The following is a 27,130-nucleotide window of genomic DNA, read 5'->3' on the forward strand; positions in this document are numbered from 1 at the left end:
TGCACTTTGCTTACATAATTGATTTTTAACGGGCTAAAGCTAAGCCTGGGACACGCGACTCACCGTTCTTCTTCTTCTTCTTCTTCTCCTCAAGTAATCCGTCGAGTGCAGGGCTTCGGCTTCCTTTCTTTCGTCTTGTTTCCTGAAACTTGCACGAGAATGCCAGCATGAAACGAACTTTTTCACGTTTCACCTCCATGGACATTCGGTCACCCTGGCCACATGTGCATACTCATTTTTCCGTAGAACAGCGCCATAGTGACTATGCCACCGCAACGCTTTATTCTGGGCGTAAGATAATTTGTCAGCCGACGATCGAGCGTGCGGTGGCGACCGATGCTCGTGAAAGGTGAATGGTGCGCGGACAGCTTTCAAAGAATTACCGCGCACTAGAGGGGCGTTTGTGCTAAGGTTTGAGAAGTGCCACTTCTGTAATCAGCCAGAAGTCACACATATACGCACACACGCCAATCCGTCCTTTGTTGCCACTGGTCGAAGGGGGCACAGCACAATCCAAGAAGCGTGCGGAGGCAACTAAGAGTGCGCAAAATAAAAATGGGCAGAAACAAAAGGAAAATATTTCGCATCTTGGTTCGAAGCCAGATTTGAAATTTATGGCAGCATGGAATTGAGCACAAATCACAACAAAAAATAAACTGATGCATTTCGGCCACGTTAAAAAAAATTAAGCGGACAGCATTGGCACCATATTTAGCAGTTGAGAGTGAGTGTACACAAAGTGTCTAACTGGGATGTTACAAGATTTGAGGGAACACCAAAAAAAAATGGAGAAACTCAAAACAAGTGAAAGCTTGTGGACGTTTCCTGTTTTGCGTACACGTGTTTTATTTTTCACTGAACTGGGTTCAATCCCGAGAGTTTCGATCAGCAGCTGAACGCCAAAGCTGCTGAGCCACCGCAGCGGGTCGCGGCGTTGCGACGTTGGGAAGCATCGAAAAAAGGTGCCACCAGGATGCAAGGTGCCCGAGCTTTCATACAATGGCGCAGTGCCAAAGAACTCCGCCGAGACCGAAGCCCGATAGAGTGAAAATCAATAGCCGGGCCATGAAGCAGAACCTTTCCTTTTCCATATGCTTCCTCCAGAATGTTTATTTCAGAACCCATTAAAAATTAACAAGAATATTCAATCAGAGGTCCCTAGTTTGGAATTGGGACCTAATGCAGTTAGTAAAAACGGATGATCTATAAAACATACTGCACAAAATTGGCAGATTTAAGTAGACAATGCTATACTGGATCTAGACGTGTATATGACCGGAACATAAATGCCACAGGTTAGACGACAAATTCGGAAAACAAAACGAAAAAAATATTTGTCTTTTCATGGCAAGAGTTTGTGTATTACAAGTTGAGAAATTGGTAGTTGTAATGCCCGCGCATCGTAACCGAAGTGAAGTCAACGCTTACTGCGAATTTCTTACTATTCAAACGAGAAAATGTTCACGCATTGTTACCAATGTGACATTGTTACCCTGAACAGCAGAAGAAAATAGAGACGACAGAAATCCGTTTAACGTCAACTTCTAAGACCACATCTGGAAATACACACAAAATAAACAAGGGTTGAGCGGAAGCCTCAGTCCGCTAGCCAACGTTTTCACAACAGGACCTCTTTTCGAGAGTGTTTTCATTGCGGCGCAAATAACCCGTTTTCAACATAAGCCGTCTTCTGCGTGCATCTGTTAGGCTTCGTCGTAGAAAATTAATCTGAGAAAACGGACTTGCCGTTGACGTGCAATGAAGGCAACGAACGTGCGACGTGCAGCCATTGTGAAGGCAACGTGCTGCCATTGTGAGCGTGTGTGTTTGCGATGACCAGCTGCAGGAGTCGCATTTAGGGAAGACGACAGACGTACTGCTGACGTAACAGAAAAAGGATGTCACGTAACAGCCAGGAGAGGGCGCCCCCTCGCCATTAGCTATAGCGTCTTCAGCTCTTGCTGTGTCGATGAAGAGAGTCTCCAAACAATGTCTACAGATGCGGGCAGAGCGAACACCTGCGTCTTGCAGCAGTTAATCTTCCTTTACAGCCCATTTTAGTACCACTTCAAGGGCGATGCTTTTGGCAGACAGCTGAGATGAAGCAGGAGGCAGCTGACTGTCCAGGCAGGCGATCAGAAGGTTGCCTTGCCGGTATGGCATCTCTCGTCGAGACGCACTCGCCATAACCAAGAGAATGACGTCCGAAAATATCCAGGGAAAGCTGGAGCAGGTCTTGTGTGCATTAGAGTACGTCACCATGAAGCATGCCCACGCCATTCTTAGCAGAATGGTCGTTTTCTCCTCGGTAGAGAAAGCGCTTTCCAGGTAACACGCCTCTTCTTTTTCGAAAAATATTTTTGTCGACTGCGCTATGGCACGGTACTGCTTAGTGACGAGAACTTCCACGTTGCTCTTTTCGTAGTGGCTCCTGTTGAAGCTGGAGGTGTCGTTGATGAAGCCGGACACAACTTCTGCTTCAGTCTTGATGCCGTACTGCTTGAGTATGCGGTCCATATCGGACTCGTTCGCCGCTCGCAATTCCTCCACAACGCTCCTGTAGCTCATCCAGCCGTGGAATTCGAGCAGCTTTATGTTGCTTCTGCCATCGACTAGGTGGCTATTGAAGCTGGTGCCAACTACAGATTCCAAGAACCTTTGGAATCTGTAGAGGTGGCCAAGAACCCGGTTTGAACGATAAGTGTTCTTGTGACATCCCTTTGCCATTAAGTCCGGGTATTCTCGGGGCCTTTCGTGTTTCTCCAACACGGCGGCAGCCCCGGTCTTCGCAAAGTCCAGGCAAGTGGAGATTTTGGCCGCTATGGAGAGACACTGTTTCGAAAACACGCCGTCCTTAAGCTTGTCTGCCATTGCTAGGTGCGCGTTGGACATGACGCCAACGTTGTCGTTCTTGATGTAGTCCGAGATGAATTTCGTCATTCCATCGACCTGGAAGGAGAACAAGATAAAGTTGGTATCAATACCCAATTTCAGCCGCTGGAACGGAGTAATGAGTAGAACCGGAAGAAGTAAATGTTAGCATCCACCTCCTGCAACTTGCATGTAAATTAATATTACAGTTCGTAGGAAGCAGTCGTAGTTGGCTTCGGTGCATTTTATTTGAATCCAATAGTTAAATAAGAGCCATCTTTTTCGTAATTACCAGACTCAGTTCAGAACGCTGCTGTTGAACCTTTTGTCCGTAAATCATGGGCTCTTGGTTGGGTCCCGGAAAGAACAGATTCCTGTCCCAAATGACAATGTACTCGTCTCCATCCAAGTCGGAACCTGCAAAAAGACGGTATTTATATGTACGCAGCGACACTAGCTATCGAAATGGAGTTGGTGGCTTCTGTATTTCAATTCTCTTCATCATGGGCGTTTCGCCATATTCCTTCCATCTCTTATTATCAAGAGCCTGTGTTCCGGAGCCCAGTGACGAGCTCGGAAGAGAGACTGGAGCAAACGACTGAATATGGCTCTGCCGTGCTTTTTTTTATCTGCGGTAGATGACGTAGCTGGAAGCTGCCGGGCTATACTGATGGCCAGTCGATGTAAGGGTAAGCCCACAAAAAAACTTAAACGAAGGCTGGGAACTTTGTATACAAGCCAGAAACGCAAAATGCTCAAAGTGCGGCAACGCAAGGAGCTCATTTACCGAGGAAAGCATTGCACTGCAATTGAGTTTTTACACGCTCAGATATCGAAGTAGTTCACTCTCAAATAATTAGTACTGACAATCCAGAACGACCACACCCCTCGCTGGTGTAGCAGAAAGCCTTCTAGTTTGCTGGCGATTACAGACATCGTTTTGAGAAATATGCCGAGAAGTGCGGGTAATGGGCATTGCAGTGTAATTCCCGATGCATTACTTGCAGTGCAGAAGCAGCAGCAGAACGTTTTCTCGTGGACAAACCGACTGCTTGCTTTCATACAGGAGCTACCAGCATACGTGACTGATTACAGGGTTACAAGTTTTCGGTATTTCTGGTCTGCAGCACAGGGCAAGCCCTAGGCATCAAAGCGCGCTTGTTTAGGAAAGTAAAACGCATGGTAACGATGTATGCGATACCCGCGCAGTAAACACAGACACGTACTTTTCTGTAGAATTACTTTACTTTTTTTGTAGAACTGTAGACCTAGCGGAGGTACAATTGACCGAATATACCTGCCAGCTTCCGCATACTTCACAACGCATAATTGGAGTATAGGCAGTCCGCAGTGCCCATGCGGCGCTGAAATTGTTCCGCCGCGCACGTAAAAAAAAAAAGCAGCCGTCAGCCAATTGGGCGACGACAAACGAGAGACCCCGTTCTGAACGATTAGAGGCGCGCGATTGGCTGATCACATTTCTTGCCAAAGTGCTGTCGACGTAGCCCAGTTGGCTGACGCGCGCGCCACGTGTGGCTTGGACAGAGTGCGGGAGCTCGTGGCTATAAGCGCAGGCAGACAGCGTGGAAATTCACTACGGGTGCGCGCCACAAACCGCTTGCCCCTCTGGCTAATTAAGCTGTGTTCCAGGTTGTTTGCCGTGTCGACAGCAGCGCCGGAAGGTTGCGCATACACAGGCTGTAAAATGAAATGGCAGTACAAGTGAACGGCAGCAGTACTAGCCCCCTACAGAATGAAATAAACCTGTTCAAATTGCGCGCTTTTTGAGTGCGGCGGACGGTACGCGGATTGAAGAAATGCGCTCGCCGCTTTAGTGTCCTGCTGCAGCGCGTTCTACCGTCAGAGCTCGTCTTATGCGACGCCGACTAGAGTCAATGGGTGCAGCTGACAGAACTGAAACCGTAGTGGAGGCTCTTAAAGTCAATCACGGGTGACCAAGTAAGCCTTGACCATGCACTGTACGCGTACGGAGAGGGCGCGGCCGTACTAAAGGCGACCAGAGAAAGCGCACCGGCTTGCGCAGAAAAGCGGTTCGCTGCATGCTTGCCTGCCATTTCGTCGGAGTTTGGCCTGAAACCATTTGCCGGGAACACGACGCAATCTTTGATGTGATGCAAGGCCGGGACATTCACTGCGGTGAATTTCCTCACGTCGCCGGGGTGCAGACAGGGGCACTTTGTCACGGGCACGGTTCCTGTAAAAAAGCAGGCACGCTTGGTCGAAACTGCACCGTAACGGTTGTCTGCAAGCGAATGGAGGTGAAACACTGCATAAAGAAGTGGCGCATACGTATAAAGGTAAGTTCACATCGAAGTAGTAGCTTCCTTTTTCTTTTTTTGAAGACTAACGTCAACACGTGTGCTGCCTGGAGAACTTGGGAACATCATCATTCGTATAGTGCGGCCCGTGAGCCCATGATTTGAACTTAATGCCGACGGATTACAGGCACCACGAGCGTATGCGTGCGTGAAAGAAAAATCATCCTGGAGGAAATTTCCTTGCGATGCTCACAAAGCAGTGGCACAGAGCACACGCCACCTGCACAGAGTGGCACTGCTGCATCGTTCGCCAGCGAAACGCTCGCATGGCAGCAAGAGGCATGGAGGGCTTGAAAAAAGGGCGTTAAAAACAGTGCGGGTACCGGGCATCCCCTAGCGACCAGATAAATGTAGAGTGACAAGCAGTGGCACCGCAAGGCGGCAGCCTCTGCGTGAAGCTGCGTACCAGGCCTGCGATATACCGCATTGTCCTGCATGCAAGAAGTAGCGTCAAGGAAACCTGCAGTGGTTGTCGTTTCTCCAAGTGCTTTTGCAAGCATGTCAGTGGGCACAACCTGAGATCAGCTTGCCGGATATAAGGTCTGACGTATGTGAAAACTGCGCACGAGGCGCAGCGAATACATTTCAGTCGCCATGTGCGAGTTCATAACACCAGTTTTGCACCAGGAGCATAGATTAAAAACGTGAGCACCGAATTGAAGTGAGGAGGACCACTTCTCAAAATAAGGCCAGAAGAAAATTCACAGGATAGGCTTCAGGATGGAGCGGCAATGGAATGAAGACGGATTTGTTAAACGTAGGGTGTGAGGGCTCTTTGGAAAACGCGCAGAAGTGTTTCGGCCTCAATTTTCTCTAGTTTTCCCGGGAGGTCTGGCTAACGAGTGGTGCTTGACCAGATTAGGAGGACGGCTAAGCTTCGCCTTAAAAAATGAAGGGCTATCGCCGTATGAAACTCTGCAAGTGCGCAGTGGAAACTTTCCGCATGATAAAGATGTTCTTTGTTAATTATTGTGTCAGAAATTCAAGTCTATTGGTGGCACAAGGTCTCTTTAGAAGGCCATGGATGAAGTCCGCGCTCTACGGCCATCAATGACCCTCTCCGACCAGAATGTGGCGCGTTTGACAGATCTTTTGAGCTCAGACCATCGTTTCAGTGTCCCTTCAGTGGCACAAAATTTAATCATTCCCCCCCCCCCAAAAAAAAATCACGATATTGAGACGAATAATTTGGAGACGCGAAAAGTGTGCGCGAAAATTGTGGCCAAAGTTTAACGGACGGCCAAAAATCGCGCCGAGTTGAAACGTGCCAGGAGCTTTGGGACTTGTATGAAAGTGACCCCACTTTTTAGAAAAGGTCATAACTGGTGACGAGTCTTGGGTGCTGAATACCTGTACGACACCAAAGCATGCAGCATACGAAACAGCGAAGTGCCGAGTGGTACGCCTCGGTAACCCCTCGCACCAAGAAGGCCAGAATGAGCGAGTAGTAGAAGTTCAGGATCATGCTGTTTTTTTTACATTAGGGGTCTCGTTCACCACGAGTTCGTACCACATGGCAGATCCGCCAACGTCGGATTCTACGTGTAAGTGCTCAAGAGACTCAAACGAAGGGTTCATCGCGTCTGACCTGGCATAGCGGGCTTTTTGAAACTTCACCATCACATCGCACCAGCCCACACCACGAGTTCGTACCACATGGCAGATCCGCAAACGTCAGATTCTACGTGTAAGTGTTCAAGAGACTCAAACGAAGGGTTCATCGCGTCTGACCTGGCATAGCGGGCTCTTTGAAACTTCACCATCACATCGCACCAGCCCACACCACGAGTTCGTGCCACATGGCAGATCCGCCAACGTCAGATTCTACGTGTAAGTGCTCAAGAGACTCAAACAAAGGGTTCATCGTGTCTGACCTGGCATAGCGGGCTTTTTGAAACGTCACCATCACATCGCACCAGCCCACACCACGAGTTCGTACCACATGGCAGATCCGCCAACGTCAGATTCTACGTGTAAGTGCTCAAGAGACTCAAACGAAGGGTTCATCGCGTCTGACCTGGCATAGTGGGCTTTTTGAAACTTCACCATCACATCGCACCAGCCCACACCACGTTCCTCGTGACCCGCTTCCTGGCAGATTCAAAACTACACACGGTACTCCAGCCGCCCTAGAGTCCTGACATGGCTCCCCCAGACTTGCTTCCCCGCTAGGAAACTCCCATGAAAGGAAATAATTTCGGAGCAGTTGACAGAGTCAAAGAGGCTTGCACCAAGGCTTTAAAGGACATTCAGTGGGAGTCCTACCGTGACACCTTCGATACCTGGAAATCTCGCAGGAAGTGATGTATCAACGCAGGAGGAGCCTTTTTTGAAACCTTTCAATGTGTTGAAACGTTCTGATCAATTTTTCTTTAACCGACTCACTGACATTACGTTTCGGACATACTTCGTACTTAGCCCCTGCGACCACAATTTTGCGTCCCGTCAGTAGAAAGTATGTGGGTAAACATTATTTTCTCTCTTCCGTTGGTCCGGGCCAATAAGAAAAAAAAGTGGCCGTCGGCTTTACCCGCCATGAAGAAACGGCCTGTCGGAAGCCTTCTGATGCAAGGCAAAAATCACTCCTGTATTTCTCGTCTATTGTCACTAGTTGGTACCATAGGCGGAGAGAAGGTCGACAAACAGGCGTTGTCCAAACTTTGCGGCGGCCGCCGCGAACGCGCACGACCGGCCGTCGGGATCAGAATCCGACGCTCTCGGCCCCGGCCTACGTATTTAATGACTGAAAATTCCGGACATGCGCCCACATCGTCGCGATCTGCCCCTAAGTTAGCGGAAGAGGTCTTGCGTGACAAATCCTTCCAGAGCGGTACTATCGGGTCTAGGGCGCGTACGAAAGATACTCTCCTCGCGCGAGGAAGAGGAGGAAGCTAACGGCGATAAAGAAAAAAAGTTTAAATTTGACGTGCATAACTTTAAGGAGTACGCTGTATTTTAACGTCCAGTTTTTTTGTTCTATTCCTTCGCTTCCCGAAAAGTGAAACGCCCTAGTTCCTCGCGACGATCTCTCTAAAAGGTATTTAAAATTTCCACCCTGCCAATGGATGCAGCCGCCTGTGCTTCGCACCCTAGATTATGATACTTGGCATTCAGGATTAACGTCCCGAAGAGACTAATGGGGTATGAGAGACCCAGTAATGGAGGGCTCCGGATTAATTTAGACTGCATAGGGTTCTTTAACATGCGGTGACATCTAGCTTTTATCGAAATGCGGCCGCTGAAACCGATTCGAACCCGTGACGTTGGACACCATAGGTTAACAAGAAGGCATTTAAACTCTCCATTCCCACGTGTGCAATTTACCCAACGCCGGCAGCTGCAAAGCATGTACAGTTACACACTTTCACAGTTAGCGGCTTTGCTCGTCTTCGTTGTTGCGGACATTCCTAGCCTTGAACGAATATGAACTTAGGTGGCATTCTTCCCGACCATCGAGACTAAATATTCGCTCCGTCCTGCGATTCTGGCACTCAGACAGCGTCTATACACATGTCCACGCTCAGCCACAGCTGCGAATGAGAACTCAATGGTTTTCACACGCGCCTAATACCTGCGAACACAAGGACAGAAGGCAGAAAGAAGTGGGGAGGTTAAAGAAGAGAAGGTACTGCCTTACAACACTCCACTGAAATAAAAAGGGGATAAAATGAGAACGAGAAAAATAGGAGCTCGAATGAAGAGCGAAGTAAGGAAGCAAAGACGTTGCGGTCGGAAGTACCTAGTCGATGACACACTGCGCATGTGACGCCTGGCGGCAGCAATCCATGGGTCAGATACCGCTTCATCAAGAGAGTCACGAGCGTGGATGCTGCTGCATTCGTAGCCGACCGAGATGCAGGCCTGAGTGATTACCGGGTCGCGAGCGCCGGCTCTGTCACTGAAAGAGCACTGGCGAGAGAGCCGGAACGCGCATGACAAGAAACTAGGGGTGTGCGAATAGTATTTTTTCCAAACCGAATCGAATAGTGAAGCTGTGCTACCGAATCGAACCGAATAGTGAGAACCGAATCGAATTTTTTTTTTACTAGCATACGCTACTTGTGGTAATATACGGCCTTGTGGTAGAGCATCCGCCTCGCATTCGAGAGGTGCTGGGTTCGATCCCTAGTGCCGCCGGGTACCCACCGGTGTTTTAATGGGTACAATATTTCCCCCGGCCACAAGATGGGCTTCTACCGCACGAGGCGGATTTAGGGTTGCTTGACGGCAGAACTTATCTCTGATCCTTCAAGGCAACGGTTTGGTCGAAGACCCTTTTCCCAGGCATCTCACCCTAGAAGAGCCGAGCACCAGGCCGGGGGAAATATTGTACCCGGTCGGTACCCGGCGACGGGGAATTGATCCCAGCACCTCCCGAATGAGAGGCGGATGCTCTACCACAAGGATACCGCTGCGGTGGCCACAAGGGAAGAAACAGCGAAGCGCTGTTTTCGCAGTTATAGCTATATCGGTTAAAAGACTCGACACTGATCTGCAAGAGGGGGATCGCAACATGAAGTCGGTGTATTAACTTTATCGTTGCTACATTACGCGCATAGGAGAAGTACCTTTTGGTGTTCATAACGCAAGGTAATCAACTAGCACCACACCTCAGTGCATGAGACGGACGAGAGCTCGTATGAGGCATGGCCTCCGAGGTCAGGCATAAAGGCCGGGTTTGCTGAACCTGCTTGGGCCCTGCCGTATCGCCCAATCTCTGAGGCCACGTATGAGGAATATGAACACCGCCGCGGGAATGGACCGCACCGGCAGCACTGTGGCGCTGAACTCTCCATTCCGCGCATACCGATCGCGGCAGCTGGTACCCGGCGTGTGTGGCCTCTGTTTTTGGAACAGCCGTGGAAGAAAAATACGACAGGCCTTATTCGAACTTCGCGCCAGTTCCAGAAGAATTCGAGGACATACTCAATTTGTTTCGGATAATTTCAGCATGCACTAATTGATTAGTTTGAATAATATAATAAGAGGACATCTGACTCGGTATTCGAGATTTCCGAATATTCGCACACCTCTACAAAGAAAATGTTCCCGGCGTTTGCTCGCAGTGCGCCATGGACTCGCACGATGAGATGTGTGGCGGCAGTGTGGCAGGTTCGCTGCTCAGCCGGCAGTGATCTTTCAAGGGAAAAGAGCCGGTGCCCGCGAACCACGCAGGCCTGTACCTGTTGGCCGCCAATGTACACGCTTGTGGAGCCATTAGTGGGCCAACCGACCTCGACACCGGTGGCTACAGCCAGGCATCGCAGGCGCAGCTTAGGGCGCCGATCAAGCCACTCGAGGCAAGCGTGATTGACTACGGGAAAGCCATATAGCGAGTCGTGCAGGCGCGAATCGCTCAAGAAACGGGACAGTTTCTGGAAAGCTTTCAGTGCCGACAATCGTTGCGGCCATGATCCGAGAATCGTCTCCGTCAGCGGGCAAGGATAAAAACTGTCCAGTGCACAGCATAGCGATCGTCTCGCTAATACGTGCAGGGCTATAGCACAATGTATACGTGTTGTACAGTCTCGTCACATCTGTAGCTAGCGCCGGCAGGGCTATCAGCAATACCGATTGAAAAGGAGTATTGGTTCGTGAACGCAACGCCAGGCCTAGGCAGCACAGCAAATCTGCTTCAGGTCGTGGTAGGTAGGGTAGAAAGCGGAGCTGCGAAGGAGCGTCCAGGGAATGGAGATCCGAGTTCAGGCCAGCCTTCGAACTCGCAAGGAAGGAGGTCCCGAGTACAATGCGGCAACTTCAACAACTGCAGATAGCGAAGTTCGCTGTTCTATAGGTCATATGAACCTCGGCGACGCTGCGACGCGGAGGAGGGCGCACCAGTGGCGCTTGTTCAGGACGCTGTCCGTAACGCGATAAGCGATATAGATCTGCAAAAACGAGGGCAATGGTGGATTGCCTTGGGCGTCGTCCGTTCGACCGCGACACGAGGCGCGAGTGGGCGACGCGTACGGTTCGCCCTACTGCGCTGCTGACAACCATTAGAGCACAACAAAACAGGGACACGAGGGCGGAACTTTCTACTGATAGTCAACAGCGCGCTACACGACCCTGTTTAATACCGGAGGTTGAGGTTGAGTTATGTTAACAGCGAAAGAAAAATTCAGTAAAGATGATACCGCGAACACTGATCTTTAGCGTGGAAGCCCCAGAATTTGCTTATGTCCAATGTGCTCGTCCCAGAAGCAAGCGGCGACGAGGCGGCGTTGGTCTAGGCAGGGCTGAACGGCTCGAGAGGCGCTAAGAAGCGCGAAGCGAGATATACCACACTGCGCTAACCGTCGCACGATTAAGCACTCTCGACCAATTCGCGTGCACTTGCCTCATCTGTCGTGAAAACGCCTCATAATTGCAAGCCCGTGCACCGCGCTAGTAAAATACGTGCCGGAAGGCAAACGATATGAGCGGGTCTATCTATAGCGTGCATTCTTCCACCGTTTCTCACGGTTTTTCGAAGCGCCTGCATGCTTACCGCTACCGACGCTGACAGCAACGCACGGGCACCAAACCGTAGAGTAACCCTAGTCAGGGTTAAGTACCCACAGCTCTAATAAAGCCATCACCTAGGTCATCAGGCGACCCCATATGCCTGCCTCTGCACACAGCTGCTTTCGCACATCGCCTCCATTGGAATGCAAAAACGCCCGTGTGCCGAGGTGCCGGCACACGCTCGATAGGGTCGAAAAAGATCGGGGTCCTCTACTTCGGCGTCCCTCAATACCTACAGTTCCCTTCCGGCGCTGTAGGCCGCGTAAAAGGCCATTACTAACCAGCCAGCTCGGTAATAAGAGAACATAAAATCGCTTCCAACTGGTGGGCGCGGTGTACTCACCTCCGAGAATTTCTGCCGCTCGCTGGTGGGCGCCAGGAAATGAATGACCTGCAGAAAATGCCCGTATTTATCACCATTTGGTGACGTCACCTCGGAAGTTGCAACAATGGCGTTCGTCCGGACCTCTTCTTCTTCTTCTTCACCCCAGGTATATGGCACATACCCACGCGGGGGATTGGCCAAGGTGTAGTTGAATAAACAAAGAAGTTTCCATGGAAGATGATGACAAAATTGCAGCACCAAACGTGAATTTCGAAAAATCAATGAATAAAAACAAGAGAACAATATTGACAGTTAAATAACAGACAGCATTTTGGTGAAAAAAGAAGAGCTCGTAGAACTTTCCGGACCTCCTTTACTAAACTTCGTTTTTTTTTTTCTCACTTAATATCTTCTTCGTTCAATCATCTTCTTAATCATAAGAGCTGCGTGCCTTTTTTTTTTTCTTTGGCGCTCACATGCACATAGGCCGCTGCGTTAAAGGGCAGCAAGCGTCAAGGCATATTATTTTTAATTCAAGTCCAAATAAAAAGTTTGTCCCTGCTTTTTGACCTATCTGGTAAGCGCGATTTACCTCTTTAACCTTCTGCAGCTAGAGGCAGAGAGATAAAGAGGAGAGTGAAGGCAGGGATCTTAACCAGAAGGGTGTTCCGGTTGGCTCCCCTGCACTGGGGAAGAGGAATGATGGGATTGAAAAGGGAAAGAGAGAAGGGGTGAGGAGCGCAGTCAAAAGTGACCCCCAAGCCAGTCGCTCTCAGGTCGCAAAACAGTGCGGTTTTCTTTGGTACCGCAGTGTCCATTCATGTGGGAATCCTTGGCTGATGAACTCAACTACAGCCGAGCCGCAAGAACTGGATGTAGCACACCAAATACTTGCAGTGCGTTGTGTACTAGCAAGCACAGCACGCATGCATTCATAAAGGATGTGTGCACCGCAATCACTTGGAGATCTTGGCCACGGTCCCGATCGTGGCTTTTGTCTAGTTCAGTCATACATGCGTCGGATGATGTGAGTGCGGGGCACCGTCCCTGACCCTGTGGGCGTGCAAGACTTCGATATAGTGGTGGCCATATAATATCAGAGGCAGTAGGTGCGGCGTCACCAGACGCCGGGCTTCCTTTATTTAGTGCGGTTGTTGGAGGAGGCGGCAAGCTGAAGTGGTGCTCGAGGCCTTCCCATCAAAGCTGATTGCATTCCTTGAGGACCTTCGGCGGCGCAAACGACGTCATCGCACCTTTGCAGCGGCCTCTCTGTGCATGCAATGGTTTTGTTTTGTTTATGGGGTTTAAAGTCCCAAAACGACTTAGGCTATGAGAGACGCCGTAGTGAAGGACTCCAGAAATCTTGACCACCTGGGGTTTTTTAACATGCACTGACATTGCATGTTAAAGAACCCTAGGTGGTCAAACACGGGCCTCTAGAATTTCGCCTCCATCGAAATTCGACCACCGCGGCCGGGATCGAACCCGCATCTTTAGGGTCAACAGCCAAGCACCACAGCCACCGCGGCGGCTATGTGCGTGGAATGGTCTCGCACCATTTGTTCCAGTACCGCCCGTTTAATATATAGACGGGGGCAGTCTTTCGAGGCAGAGTCGTGAGGGCCACGGCAGTTGGCGCACTTCAAGGCAGTCGCGCGGCAAATGCCGCCGCTGTGCGCCTCGGAGAATCTCGGGCACTCGATGGAGTTGTTGCAGACGCCGCTCACGTGAGCACTCCTCATGCACTTCCTTAACTGTAGCGGCTTAGGTACGAAATGCCGAACTGGGTGCCGAAAATGCCCAGACTTCACGTGTGATGGTAAACAGTCACCCTTCGAGGTCAGCTTGACGCATTTAGGCCTTCCGAGGCGCTAAACGTGGATTTTTGAAATGCTGTTGGTCGCCGGCTTGTTAAAGATGGACAAACAGGCGTCACAGATGGCGGTGGTTACGTTGTAAATTTAGTACGCCGGCCGTAGCGCCGCTGTCTTAAAGGATAAGAGGGCGTACGCTGATACCGCCGAGTTTGGTAATTGCAGTCAAGTTTTCAAGTGCGCTCCGCACGTTAGCATCAATGGCAATAACATTTTTGTAGGGGTTTACTCTAGAAGCAATATGAGAGGAAACACGGGAGCGCGTGGCCGCCGCAATTTGCGGACCGCTGTCGCCGAAAGGCGGCGAGAATCGGCGGCAAAGGCGCACGCCCAATAAGCATTGCTGGCTGAGTCTTTCCGCGCATGCCCTTGGTGCCGTCCTTTCTCGTATAGTCTGTCGGCAGCAGTGCTTTGAGAAGCCCGGAAACCACGCGCTCCCGTGTTTTCTCTCATATTGCTTCTACCTGTACGTTCTAGTGTTACGTTGGGCAAATGATCATATCACAATTTCGGGGCAGAAGAAGAAGAAATAAGGCCATATGTGCAGTAAATGAGGCAGTGTTTATTGGCTACAAAATACCTGAGCAATTCAGAAACAGGCGCTCAGTCCTTCTAAAAACTACCAATTATACAAACCCGACAATAGCAAAGCATCTAGAACGTAAAAGGCGTAAAATATAATGGCAATAAATAAAGAACATAGGATACTACTGGTAACAATAAAGCTTAAACTCATGTTGGCGGGATGAAGTGAGCATGCAACAACGAACCCATAGCCACAGATCTTGTTAAGAACGCACTTTCGAGCTAATTTGGGGCGCCTTCATACTCTTCCAACCGGCGCGCTGCGGTGACTGCTTTTCAAGGGGGAGGAGGGGGGGGGGGGGGGGTGCTGAGAAGCTGGCGCAGCGCTGTTGCCTCCCATGCAAGACTGCGAGGTTTCCAGTCTTTATGACACTGCTCAACATCTCCGAGTGTTCTTATGATTGTGTTCTTAGCCTTTTAAGTGCATAACATAAACTAAGCATGCGATGCCATCACGAATAAGACAGGAGCGACGACTCGAGCGCGCCGCAACGCTGGTGCCATGCGCTCGCCAAGTACACCCGGCCGCCCCCCTTCCGCTTCCGGCCTCCTCTCGCCGATGCGCCTTCATGCACGATTTGTCCAACGGCCCTGTATTTGCTCTTTGACCACCTTCCTCGTAGCCGCAGTTACGGCGCCGCGGGTGTCGTTTTAACGCGACAGCGTTAAGGGTCCCAAGTCACAGAAAAGTCGATGTCGTCGTCTGAGGGAAAAATCCCAATGGAAAAGGTTTAATAAAATTGAGCTGAAACGAAAATTTGGTTTGCGTGGCAATCTAACCCAAGACTTTCGGCTTGCGACATAAGCGCGTTGGCTTGCTAACTGCACAATAATATGATGGCAAGGTTAAGCAAGTGATAGGCAAGTACCAGCTCGGTTTCCAGGCAGTTTGGTCAAACATTTCGCTAACGTAAACAATCGTTTGGTTAAGTTACGACTTCTATAAAGCAGCATACTCATAGTTGTGGCCCTTAGTAAGACCTTTTTATAGGTTGTGCAGTCCAATAAGGGAGGACATAACAAGAAGTCTACCAAAGCAGCGCAGCACGCGGTGTATACGGCGTCGCACGGAATTGAAATTAATGTACTTCTTGAAAGTCTCCTGGAAAGCATCCCAGGACAAAATAGCATCTATAAAACTGCTAAACACAGTGCTTTTTTTGGTTTAGCTGAAGATAACAGAGGCGACAATTTGCAGGCGCACAAGAATAGCTCTTTTCCGAAGCCGACGTGCAAAGCATCAAAATGAAATTTTCGTGCAACCATGTTCGTAAATCTGAAAACGAAAATTTCGTGAAAAGAAATGCACCGCCAGAAAAGAAACAGAAAAAAATGCACCTCAAGCACAAGCCCCCATAAACGAGGAAGGTGCTAAAACATAGAAGACACAGTCAGGGTCTGACAAGCGACAACTAGATTGAGCTCCGTGAACACATGGACTATCGGGTGCGAGGTGTGTCTGAAAAACATGAAACGCACAAACATTCTGCGGCACATAAAGATGGGCTATTAACCAAGCTCCCCAGCGCTGAAATGCCTGAAAAGATAATCACGCTCTTACAGGCTCAAATGACGAGCCTTACACAAAAGTCGCAAATAATCTGATAAAGCAGTAACTGCAAAGTCTGCCACCACGAATAATTTTCTCAATATAATGAATTTTGGTTTCCGAAAACATAACACAGGAGGTATCTTTCCAAATATTTATACACCCTGTGGGAGGACAAGAGTCTGAACCTAGTGCTAAGGGGTCATTATGCACGGTGCTTTCAGCAGTGTGCGCTAAGCTTGCACGCGTTTAATGGGACGCCAAGGTAGTTTGGCGGCACACACGAACTCCATATAACACCAGCGTAACCAGCCGGCGTAGACCCCCTTTAATTCACACCATAGACCACAACTCTTGGAACAGAGCACGAACAACCCAACCAAATTGTTCTGCGAAATGAACAGCTTTATTGGTGCTGGATCCGGCTCCACAGCAAAACGCGAGAACAACTGCATGAGGTGCTAATTAAGTACACTACCCAAGACAGCAAAACCAGGAATGTCGCCACTTTGCACATTGCTTGTAAACAGCCGTTCCAAATAAGCAACAAATTATAGCGACTTTTCATAGTAAAAGGGTGGACACTGGTTCTTAACAATAACTGTTTACAATCAATCACGTACAGCAGTTATTAATAATAAGAGAGTAATTACTCGTTGGCATCCACCCAAGCGCAGCCATACGGCTACAAAGGAAAGCTATAGAGCTTTCTCAGAAACTTCGCAATTAAAGAAAAATTCGACCTGGTCCGGGTTTCGAACCGGGGGACGTCCCACCGCTTCACTGGAGCAGTCGCTCTACCAATTGAGCTAACCGGGCGAGAGCGAATCGATCAGCAACTCGAAGTGGAAACAGTGTTGGTCAAATGTTTAGGGGAATCCTCAAAGGAGGAGTAAATTTGTAATAAGGGACTAATAATTACTCATTGGCTGCGCTTGGGCTGATGCCAGCTTCACATGCTTTCTCGGGGTCAATTTGAAGCCTTTCCAGGTGTCCGCGAGGGTTGCCGCTGAACCGCACCATGGGCACCATGTGTGTTTGTTAGTGATGAACGGCCTCTCAAACCACGCAACGACTGAGGTACAGTAGTAGTCGGTAGTGTAAAATGCAGCCGAATCGACAGCACTTCACCGAAAATTATGCGGTCTGCATTAAATAGCGCCATCTGTCTGTAGGCCGCTATAATTCACAATTTTCTTTTATCATCGTCTGCGTTTGGCGCATGATGGCCTTAGCCGCCTATAAAACACCCATTATCGTCGATTTTCGGAATGAATAACATCAATTCTTGTGCATGACGAGAGCCAACAGCCGCCGAAAACAATGAGCGTGGGGATGTTTTTTTTTTTATTTGTGGGGTAAATAATTGGAGATTCACAGTGTAAATATTCGATCACTAATTGATCGACAATTGGTAAAAAGTAGAAGAAAAACAAACACATGCCGCCAGTGGAATCCGAACCCACGACATCCGAATTTCGCTTCCGGTGCTTTACCAACTGAGCTACCAACGGAGCTACTCTGAAGGTTCGGTTACACTACACACAAACAGCCCCGAAAGCAGAAGATTATACAACCGTCGCAGTAGCTCAGTTGGAACTTGGTAGAGCACCGGACGCGAAATTCGAATGACGTGGGTTCGGATCACACCGGCGGCATGTGGTTGTTTTCCTTCTGCTTTCTTATCAATTATATTTAAGGAATTGAATATTTACACTATTAATCTTCAATTAACGAAAAAATTGGAATAAGAAAACAACCCGTATGCTTCTTGGTTTCGGCGGCTGTTGGCTCCCGTCATGTTTGTCATAAGGAGCACTTCTTTTCCCTTCAGATGAATTCTCGTGGAAGGCTCAGAGAATTTCAATAATAAAGCTACTGATGAGAACGCTACGTTGGACAAGATATGAGATAGACTTCAATGCCCCGTAAATTTTACCTGAAAGTCCGTCAGGTCCAGGTGTCTTTGAAAGCCGCACTTGATGAATGGCACCTTCTAGTTCTGCTAAGTTAAATACCCACTTATTGCTGTGTGCTTATCTTCTGACAAGGGATCAACAGGTGCACGAAGCGGCCTACCTGCTCGGTGTCAGGGATGTTGATGGCCGCGGTACACAGAGACGTGCAATATTTTTTCGAACTCTGGTATAATTTCACTTTTACTTCTGACCAAGGCACTAGTACAATAGAGGTCCAATATTCTCATGGTAGCCGCGGGGCGGCTTTCATCAAGCAGGACCTATCTAATAGGTTGCCCAGAGTGCAAGACGCAACGTGTGATAGAAGGAGCACTCTCACACCAAAGTTCAAGATGCCATCTTAAAAAATTTTCCACCGCACCTTTTCTTTCTTTCATTGGACGGATACTTAATTTAACCCCTGAAACCGCTTATGCCTTGCATAATCAGGTCGCATTATTGCGATCCCTCCATGAACATTTTCACGCCGCCCTTATAGCATGCGCATCGAAACTTAGGAAGGCGCGCTCACGCGTAGAGCTAGGAATGACATGGACAGTTGTACAGCGCTGTTGGAAAAGAGACTGTCGAACATGGTAACTGCGCATGGCGGCCTATCTCGCGCCTCTTCCAGAGGCTGAACAGTCCTTTGAACAACAAAAATTTTGCAAGTAGTTGTAGTGCTTTTTCTGTAAAGCCATAAATCGGACGCTGGGTGGCGTGACCTCGGTGTGCTTTCTTAGAGTCGGCTTGAAGATTTCCTAGCAGGTAACGGCATTTGGACTCAAGGCAAAGGAATGATCAATGACTTCTGGCTGATTACAGAAGTGGCAGTTCTCAAACCTTAGCACAAACGCCCCTCTAGTGCGCGGTAATGTTTTTGAAAGCTAATGTCGACGCATGAGCTTGAAAAAAAAAAAAACTATTCGCAGTCGGTTGAATATACGTATCTGGCTTTAGCGAACTCTTGTCAAGAAACCCTGGTAAGGCTGCCTTCTGCATAGTGTTTGCTGTTGCTTCGTTCGCTCCGTACGCTATCAGCGCGCAGCCGCGCTTGTTTCGGAACCGAGGCGGCGCCTATACGAAACAAGCACGGCAGAGGAAAAAAAACAAACATTCCATTTTCCTTCAGATCACGTCTCGAAACGTTGTAATGGGGCCGTGCTGGGTGCACTCCAATGTTGCGGTGTTGAAAATTTCGCTTCATCTTTTCTTCACTTTGGTTTGTCCTTGTGCACTTTGCTTACATAATTGATTTTTAACGGGCTAAAGCTAAGCCTGGGACACGCGACTCACCGTGGAGCGCAGGGCTTCGGATTTCTTTCTTTCGTCTTGTTTCCTGAAACTTGCACGAGAATGCCAGCATGAGACGAACTTTTTCACGTTTCACCTCCATGGCAATTCGGTCACCGTGGCCACATGTGCATACTCATTTTTCAGCAGAACAGCGCCATAGTGACTATGCCACCGCAACGCTTTATTCTGGGCGTAAGATAATTTGTCAGCCGACGATCGAGCGTGCGGTGGCGACCGATGCTCGTGAAAGCTGAATAGTGCGCGGACAGCTTTCAAAGCATTTCCGCGCACTAGAGGGGCGTTTGTGCTAAGGTTTGAGAACTACCACTTCTGCAATCAGCCAGAAGTCACACATATACGCACACACGCGAACCCGTCCTTTGTTGCCACTGGTCGAAGGGGGCACAGCACAAGCCAAGAAGCGTGCGAATGCAACTAAGATGGCGCAAAATAAAAATGGGCAAAAACAAAAGGAAAATATTTCGCATCTTGGTTCGAAGCCAGATTTGAAATTTATGGCAGCATGCAATTGAGCACATATCACGACAAAAAATGAACTGATACATTTAGGCCACGTTAAAAAAAAAATTAAGCGCACAGCATTGACAGCATATTTAGCAGTTGAGAGTGATAGTACACAAAGTGTCCAACTGGGATGCTACAAGATTTGAGGGAAGACCAAAAAAAAATATGGAGAAACTCAAAACAAGTGAAAGCTTGTGGACGTTTCCTGTTTTGCGTGCACGTGTTTTATTTTTCACTAAACTGGGTTCAATCCCGAGAGTTTCGATCAGCAGCTGAACGCCAAAGCTGCTGAGCCACCGCTGCGGGTCGCGGCGTTGCGACGTTGGGAAGCATCGAAAAAAGGTGCCACCAGGATGCAAGGTGCTCGAGCTTTCATACAATGGCGCAGTGCCAAAGAACTCCGCCGAGACCGAAGCCCGATAGAGTGAAAATCAATAGCCGGGCCATGAAGCAGAACCTTTCCTTTTCCATATGCTTTCTCCAGAATGTTTATTTCAGAACGCAATAAAAATTTACAAGATTATTCAATTAGGGGTCCCGTAGCTTGGAATTGGGACCACCTACAGCTAGTAAAAACGGAAGAGCTATGAAACATACTGCACAAAATTGGCAGATATAAGTAGACAATGCTATACTGGATCTAGACGTGTATATGACCGGAACATAAATGCCACATTGTAGAGTACAAATTCGGAAAAGAAAACGAAAAAAATATTTGTCACTTCATGGCAAGAGTTACCGTATTACTAATGAATTGAGAAATTGTTAGTTTTAATCCCCGCGGATCGCAACAGAAGTGAAGTCAACGCTTACTGCGAATTTCTTACTATTATAACGAGAAAATGTTCACGCATTGTTACCAATGTGACTTTGTTACCCTGAACAGCAGAAGAAAATAGACACGACAGTAATCCGTTTAACGTCAGCTTCTAAGACCACATCTGGGAATACACACAAAATAAACAAGGGTTGAGCGGAAGCCTCAGTCCGCTAGCCAATGTTTTCACAACAGGACCTCTTTTCGAGAGTGTTTTCATAGCGGCGCAAAAAACCTGTTTTCAACATAAGCCGTCTTCTGCGTGCATCTGTTAGGCTTCGTCGTAGAAAATTAATCTGAGAAAACGGACTTGCGGTTGAAGTGCAATGAAGGCAACGTGCGACGTGCCGCCATTGTGAAGGCAACGTGCGGCCATTGTGAGCGTGTGTGTTTGCGATGACCAGCTGCAGGAGTTGCATTTGGGGAAGACGACAGACGTACTGCCGACGTAACGGAAAAAGGATGTCACGTAACAGCCAGGAGAGGGTGCCCCCTCGCCATTAGCTATAGCGTCTTCAGCTCTTGCTGAGTTGATGAAGAGAGTCTCCAAACAATGTCTACAGATGCGGGAGCAGCGAACACCTGCGTCTTGCAGCTGTTAGTCTTCCTTTACAGCCCATTTTAGTACCACTTCAAGGGCGATGCTTTTGGCAGACAGCTGTGATGAAGCAGGAGGCAGCTGACTGTCCAGGCAGGCGATCAGAAGGATGCCTTGCCGGTATGGCATCTCGCGTCGAGACGCACTCGCCATAACCAAGAGAATGAGGTCCGAAAATATCCAGGGAAAGCTGGAGCAGGTCTTGTGTGCATTAGAGTACGTCACCATGAAGCATGCGGACGCCATTCTTAGCAGAATGGTCGTTTTCTCCTCGGTAGAGAAAGCGCTTTCCAGGTAACACGCCTCTTCAACTTTTTCGAAAAATCTCTCTCTTGTCGACTGCGCTATGGCACGGTACTGCTTAGTGACGAGAACTTCCACGTTGCTCTTTTCGTAGTGGCTCTTCTTGAAGCTGGAGGTGTCGTTGATGAAGCCGGACACAACTTCTGCTTCAGTTTTGATGCCGTACTGCTTCAGTATGCGGTCCATATCGAACTCGTACGCCGCTCGCAATTCCTCCACAACGCTCCTGTAGCTCATCCAGCCGTGGAATTCGAGCAGCTTTATGTTGCTTCTGCCGTCGACTAGGTGGCTGTTGAAGCTGGTGCTAACTACAGATTCCAAGAACCTTTGGAATCTGTAGAGGTGGCCAAGAACCCTGTTTGAACGATAAGTGTTCTTGTGACATCCCTTTGCCATGAAGTCCGGGTATTCTCGGGGCCTTTCGTGTTTCTCCAACACGGCCGCCACCCCGGTCTTCGCAAAGTCTAGGCAGGTGGAGATTTTGGCCGCTATGGAGAGACACTGTTTCGAAAACACGCCGTCCTTAAGCTTGTCTGCCATTGCTAGGTGCGCGTTGGACATGACGCACACGTTGTCGTTCTTGATGTAGTCCGAGATGAATTTCGTCATACCATCGACCTGGAAGGAGTACAAGATAAAGTTGGTATCAATACCCAATTTCAGCCGTTGGAACGGAGTAATGAGTAGAACCGGAAGAAGTAAATGTTAGCCTCCACCCACTGCAACTTGCATGTAAATTAATATTACAGTTCGTAGGAAGCAGTCGTAGTTGGCTTCGGTGCATTTGAATCCAATAGTTAAATAAGAGCCATCTTTTTCGTAATTACCAGACTCAGTTCAGAACGCTGCTGTTGAACCTTTTGTCCGTAAATCATGGGCTCTTGGTTAGGTCCCGGAAAGAGCAGATTCCTGTCCCAAATGACAATGTACTCGTCTCCATCCAAGTCGGAACCTGCAAAAAGATGGTATTTAATATGTACGCAGCGACTCTAGCTATCGAAATGGAGTTGGTGGCTTCTGTATTTCAATTCTCTTCATCATGGGCGTTTCCCCATATTCCCTCCATCTCTTAATACCGAGAGCCTGTGCTCCGGAGCCCAGTGACGAGCTCGGAAGAGAGACTGAAGCAATCGACTGAATATGGCTTTGCCGTGCCTTTTTTTATCTGCGGTAGATGACGTAGCTGGAAGCTGTCGGGCGATACTGATGGCCGGTCGACGTAAGGGTCAGGCCACAAAAAAACTTAAACGAAGGCTCGGAACTTTGTATACAAGCCAGCAACGCAAAATGCTCAAAGTGCGGCAACGCAGGGAGCTCATTTACCGAGGAAAGCATTGCACTGCAATTGAGTTTTTACACGCTCAGATATCGAAGTAGTTCACTCTCAAATAATTAGTATTGACAATCCAGAACGACCACACCCCTCGCTGGTGTAGCAGAAAGCCTTCTAGTATGCTGGCGATTACAGACATCGTTTTGAGGAATATGCCGAGAAGTGCGGGTAATGCGCATTGCAGTGTAATTCCCGATGCATTACTTGCAGTGCAGAAGCAGCAGCAGAACTTTTTCTCGTGGACAAACCGACTGCTTGCTTTCATACTGGAGCTACCTGCATACGTGACTGATTACATGGTTACAAGTTTTCGGTACTTCTGGTCTCCAGCACAGGGCAAGCCCTAGGCATCACAGCGCGCTTGTTTAGGAAATTAAAACGCATGCGAACGATGTATGCGATACCCGCACAGTAAACACAGCCACGTACTTTTCTGTAGAATTACTTTACTTTTTTTTGCAGAACTGTGTACCCAGCGGAGGTATTATTGACCGAATATACCTGCCAGCTTCCGCAAACTTCACAACGCAGAATTGGAGTATAGGCAGTCCGCAGTGCCCATGCGGCGCTGAAATTGTTCCGCCGCGCACGTAAAAAAAATAAAAAAAGCTGCCGTCAGCCAATTGGGCGGCGACAAACGAGAGACCACGTTCTGAACGATTAGTTGCGCGCGATTGGCTGATCACGTTTCTTGCCAAAGTGCTGTCGAAGTAGCCCAGTTGGCTGACGCGCGCGCCACGTGTGGCTTGGACAGAGTGCGGGAGCTCGTGGCTATAAGCGCAGGCAGACAGCGTGGAAATGCACTACGGGTGCGCGCCAGAAACCGCTTGCCCCTCTGGCTAATTAAGCTGTGTTCCAGGTAGTTTTCCGTGTCGACAGCATCGCCAGAATGTTGCGCATACACAGGCTGTATAATGAATTGGCAATACAAGTGAACGGCAGCAGTACTAGCCCCCTACAGAATGAAATAAACCTGTTCAAATTGCGCGCTTTTTGAGTGCGCCGGACGGTACGCGGATTGAAGAAATGCGCTCGCCGCTTTAGTGTCCTGCTGCAGCGCGTTCTACCGTCAGAGCTAGTCTTATGCGACGCCGACTAGGGTCAGTGTGCGCAGCTGACAGCACTGGAACCCTAGCGGAGGCTCTTAAAGTCAATCACGGGTGACCGAGTAAGCCTTTACCATGCACTGTACGCGTGCGGAGATGGCGCGGCCGTACTAAAGGCGACCAAAGAAAGCGCACCGGCTTGCGCAGAAAAGCGGTTCGCTGCATGCTTGCCTGCCATTTCGTCGGAGTGTGGCCTGAAACCATTTGCCGGGAACACGACGCAATCTTTGATGTGATGCAAGGCCGGGACATTCACTGCGGTGAATTTCCTCACGTCGCCGGGGTGCAGACAGGGGCACTTTGTCACGAGCACGGTTCCTGTAAAAAAGCAGGCACGCTTGGTCGAAACTGCACCGTAACGGTTGTCTGCAAGCGAATCGAGGTGAAACACTGCATAAAGAAGTGGCGCATATGTATAAAGTTAAGTTCACATCGAATTCGCAGCTTGCTTCTTCTTTTTGAAGAGTAACGTCAACACGTGTGCTGCCTGAATAACTTGGGAACATCATCATTCGTATAGTGTGGCCCGTGAGCCCCTGATTTGAACTTAATGCCGACGGATTACAGGCACCACGAGCGTATGCGTGCGTGAAAGAAAAATCATCCTGGAGGAAATTTCCTTGCGATGCTCACAATGCAGTGGCACAGCACACACGCCACCTGCACAGAGTGGCACTGCTGTATCGTTCGCCAGCGAAACGCTCGCATGGCAGCAAGAGGCATGGAGGGCTTGAAAAAAGGGCGTTAAAAACAGCGCGGGTACAGAACATCAACCTAGCGACCAGATAAAAGTAGAGTGGCAAGCAGTGGCACCGCAAGGCGAAAGCCTCTGCGTGAAGCGGCGTACCAAGCCTGCGATATACCGCATTGTCCTGCATGCAAGAAGTAGCGTCAAGGAAATCTGCAGTGGTGGTCGTTTCTCCAAGTGCTTTCGCAAGCACGTCAGTGGGCACAACCTGAGATCAGCTTCCCGGATATAAGGTCTGACGTATGTGAAAACTGCGCACGAGGCGCAGCGAATAGATTTCAGTCGCCATGTGCGAGTTCGTAACACCAGTTTTGCAACAGGAGCATAGATTAAAAACGTGAGCACCGAATTGAAGTGAGGAGGACCACTTCTCAAAATAAGGCCAGAAGAAAATTCACAGGATAGGCTTCAGGATGGAGCGGCAATGGAATGAGGATGGATTTGTTAAACGTAGGGTGTGAGGGTTCTTTGGAAAACGCGCAGAAGTGTTTCGGCCTCAATTTTCTCTAGTTTTCCCGGGAGGTCTGGCTAACGAGTGGTGCTTGACCACATTGGGAGGACGGCTAAGCTTCGCCTTAAAAAATGAAGGGCTATCGCCGTATGAAACTCTGCAAGTGCGCAGTGGAAACGTTCCGCATGATAAAGATGTTCTTTGTTAATAATTGTGTCAGCAACTCAAGTCTATTGGTGCCACAAGGTCTTTTTAGAAGGCCGTGGATGAAGTCCGCGCTGTACGGCCATCAATGACCCTCTCCGACCAGAATGTGGCGCGTTTGACAGATCTTTTGAGCTCAGACCATCGTTTCAGTGTCGGTTCAGTGGCACAGAATTTATTAATTCCCCCCTCCCCTCCTAAAAAACAAAATCACGAGATTGAGACGAATAATTTGCAGATGCGAAGTTTGTGCGAACATTGTGGCCAAAGTTTAACGGACGGCCAAAAATCGCGCCGAGTTTAAACGTGTTAGGAGCTAAAAAGTGACCCCACTTTTTGAAAAGGTCATCACTGGTGACAAGTCTTGGGTGCTGAATACCTGTACGACACCAAAGTATGCAGCATACGAAACAGCGAAGTGCCGAGTGGCACGCCTCGGTATCCCCTCGCACCAAGAAGGCCAGAATGAGCGAGAAGATGTTCAACATCATGCTGTTTTTTTTTTACATTAGGGGTCTCCTTCACCACGAGTTCGTACCACATGGCAGATCCGCCAACGTCAGATTCTACGTGTAAGTGTTCAAGAGACTCAAACGAAGGGTTCATCGCGTCTGACCTGGCATAGCGGGCTTTTTGAAACTTCACCATCACATCGCACCAGCCCACACCACGAGTTCGTACCACATGGCAGATCCGCCATCGTCAGATTCTACGTGTAAGTGTTCAAGAGACTCAAACGAAGGGTTCATCGCGTCTGACCTGGCATAGCGGGCTCTTTGAAACTTCACCATCACATCGCACCAGCCCACACCACGAGTTCGTACCACATGGCAGATCCGCCAACGCCAGATTCTATGTGTAAGTGTTCAAGAGACTCAAACGAAGGGTTCATCGCGTCTGACCTGGCATAGCGGGCTCTTTGAAACTTCACCATCACATCGCACCAGCCCACACCACGAGTTCGTACCAGATGGCAGATCCGCCAACGTCAGATTCTACGTGTAAGTGCTCAAGAGATTCAAACGAAGGGTTCATCGCGTCTGACCTGGCATAGCGGGCTTTTTGAAACTTCACCATCACATCGCACCAGCCAACACCACGAGTTCGTACCACATGGCAGATCCGCCAACGTCAGATTCTACGTGTAAGTGCTCAAGAGACTCAAACGAAGGGTTCATCGCGTCTGACCTGGCATAGCGGGCTTTTTGAAACTTCACCATCACATCGCACCAGCCCACACCACGAGTTCGTACCACATGCAGATCCGCCAACGTCAGATTCTACGTGTAAGTGCTCAAGAGACTCAAACGAAGGGTTCATCGCGTCTGACCTGGCATAGCGGGCTTTTTGAAACTTCACCATCACATCGCACCAGCCCACACCACGAGTTCGTACCACATGCAGATCCGCCAACGTCAGATTCTACGTGTAAGTGCTCAAGAGACTCAAACGAAGGGTTCATCACGTCTACCTGGCATAGCGGGCTTTTTGAAACTTCACCATCCTATCGCACCAGCCCACACCACGAGTTCGAACCACATGCAGATCCGCCAACGTCAGATTCTACGTGTAAGTGTTCAAGAGACTCAAACTAAGGGTTCATCGCGTCTGACCTGGCATAGCGGGCTCTTTGAAACTTCACCATCACATAGCACCAGCCCACACCACGTTCCTCGTGACCCGCTTCCTGGCAGATTCAAAAGTACACACGGTACTCCAGCCGCCCTAGAGTCCTGACATG

General features: G+C 49.1%; 2 protein-coding genes across 2 annotated transcripts; both read right to left on the reverse strand.

Moving 5' to 3' along the window:
* Positions 1-2,034: 2,034 nt before the first annotated feature.
* On the reverse strand, positions 2,035-6,868 carry LOC144129694 (uncharacterized). The gene is made up of 4 exons (XM_077663794.1): positions 6,841-6,868; positions 4,940-5,086; positions 3,164-3,288; positions 2,035-2,949 (listed from the first exon to the last, which is right to left on the reverse strand). Exons 1-4 carry the CDS (start codon positions 6,866-6,868, stop codon positions 2,035-2,037), a joined length of 1,215 nt encoding a protein of 404 aa, XP_077519920.1.
* Positions 6,869-21,244: 14,376 nt separating this feature from the next.
* LOC144129695 (uncharacterized) lies at positions 21,245-26,138 on the reverse strand. Its single transcript, XM_077663795.1, has 4 exons — positions 26,048-26,138; positions 24,158-24,304; positions 22,375-22,499; positions 21,245-22,165 (listed from the first exon to the last, which is right to left on the reverse strand). Exons 1-4 carry the CDS (start codon positions 26,136-26,138, stop codon positions 21,245-21,247), a joined length of 1,284 nt encoding a protein of 427 aa, XP_077519921.1.
* Positions 26,139-27,130: the final 992 nt, after the last annotated feature.

The sequence above is a fragment of the Amblyomma americanum genome, chromosome 4 (assembly GCF_052857255.1).
Source record: "Amblyomma americanum isolate KBUSLIRL-KWMA chromosome 4, ASM5285725v1, whole genome shotgun sequence".
NCBI lineage: Eukaryota > Metazoa > Arthropoda > Arachnida > Ixodida > Ixodidae > Amblyomma > Amblyomma americanum.

What these genes read in the sequence shown, in the direction of transcription:
- LOC144129694 (XM_077663794.1), bottom strand. Translation starts at nt 6,868, where the DNA reads ATGTGGTACGAACTCGTGGTGTGGGCTG. An exon ending in AAACTCCGACGAAATGGCAG is followed by an intron (nt 3,289 to 4,939) that starts GCAAGCATGCAG and finishes GTCTTTTTGCAG; the next exon opens with GTTCCGACTTGGATGGAGAC. An exon ending in AGCGTTCTGAACTGAGTCTG is followed by an intron (nt 2,950 to 3,163) that starts GTAATTACGAAA and finishes TTCTCCTTCCAG; the next exon opens with GTCGATGGAATGACGAAATT.
- LOC144129695 (XM_077663795.1), bottom strand. Translation starts at nt 26,138, where the DNA reads ATGAACCCTTCGTTTGAGTCTCTTGAACACTTACACGTAGAATCTGAC. An exon ending in CGAACTCGTGGTGTGGGCTG is followed by an intron (nt 24,305 to 26,047) that starts GTGCGATGTGAT and finishes GCTTTTTTACAG; the next exon opens with GAACCGTGCTCGTGACAAAG. An exon ending in ACACTCCGACGAAATGGCAG is followed by an intron (nt 22,500 to 24,157) that starts GCAAGCATGCAG and finishes ATCTTTTTGCAG; the next exon opens with GTTCCGACTTGGATGGAGAC.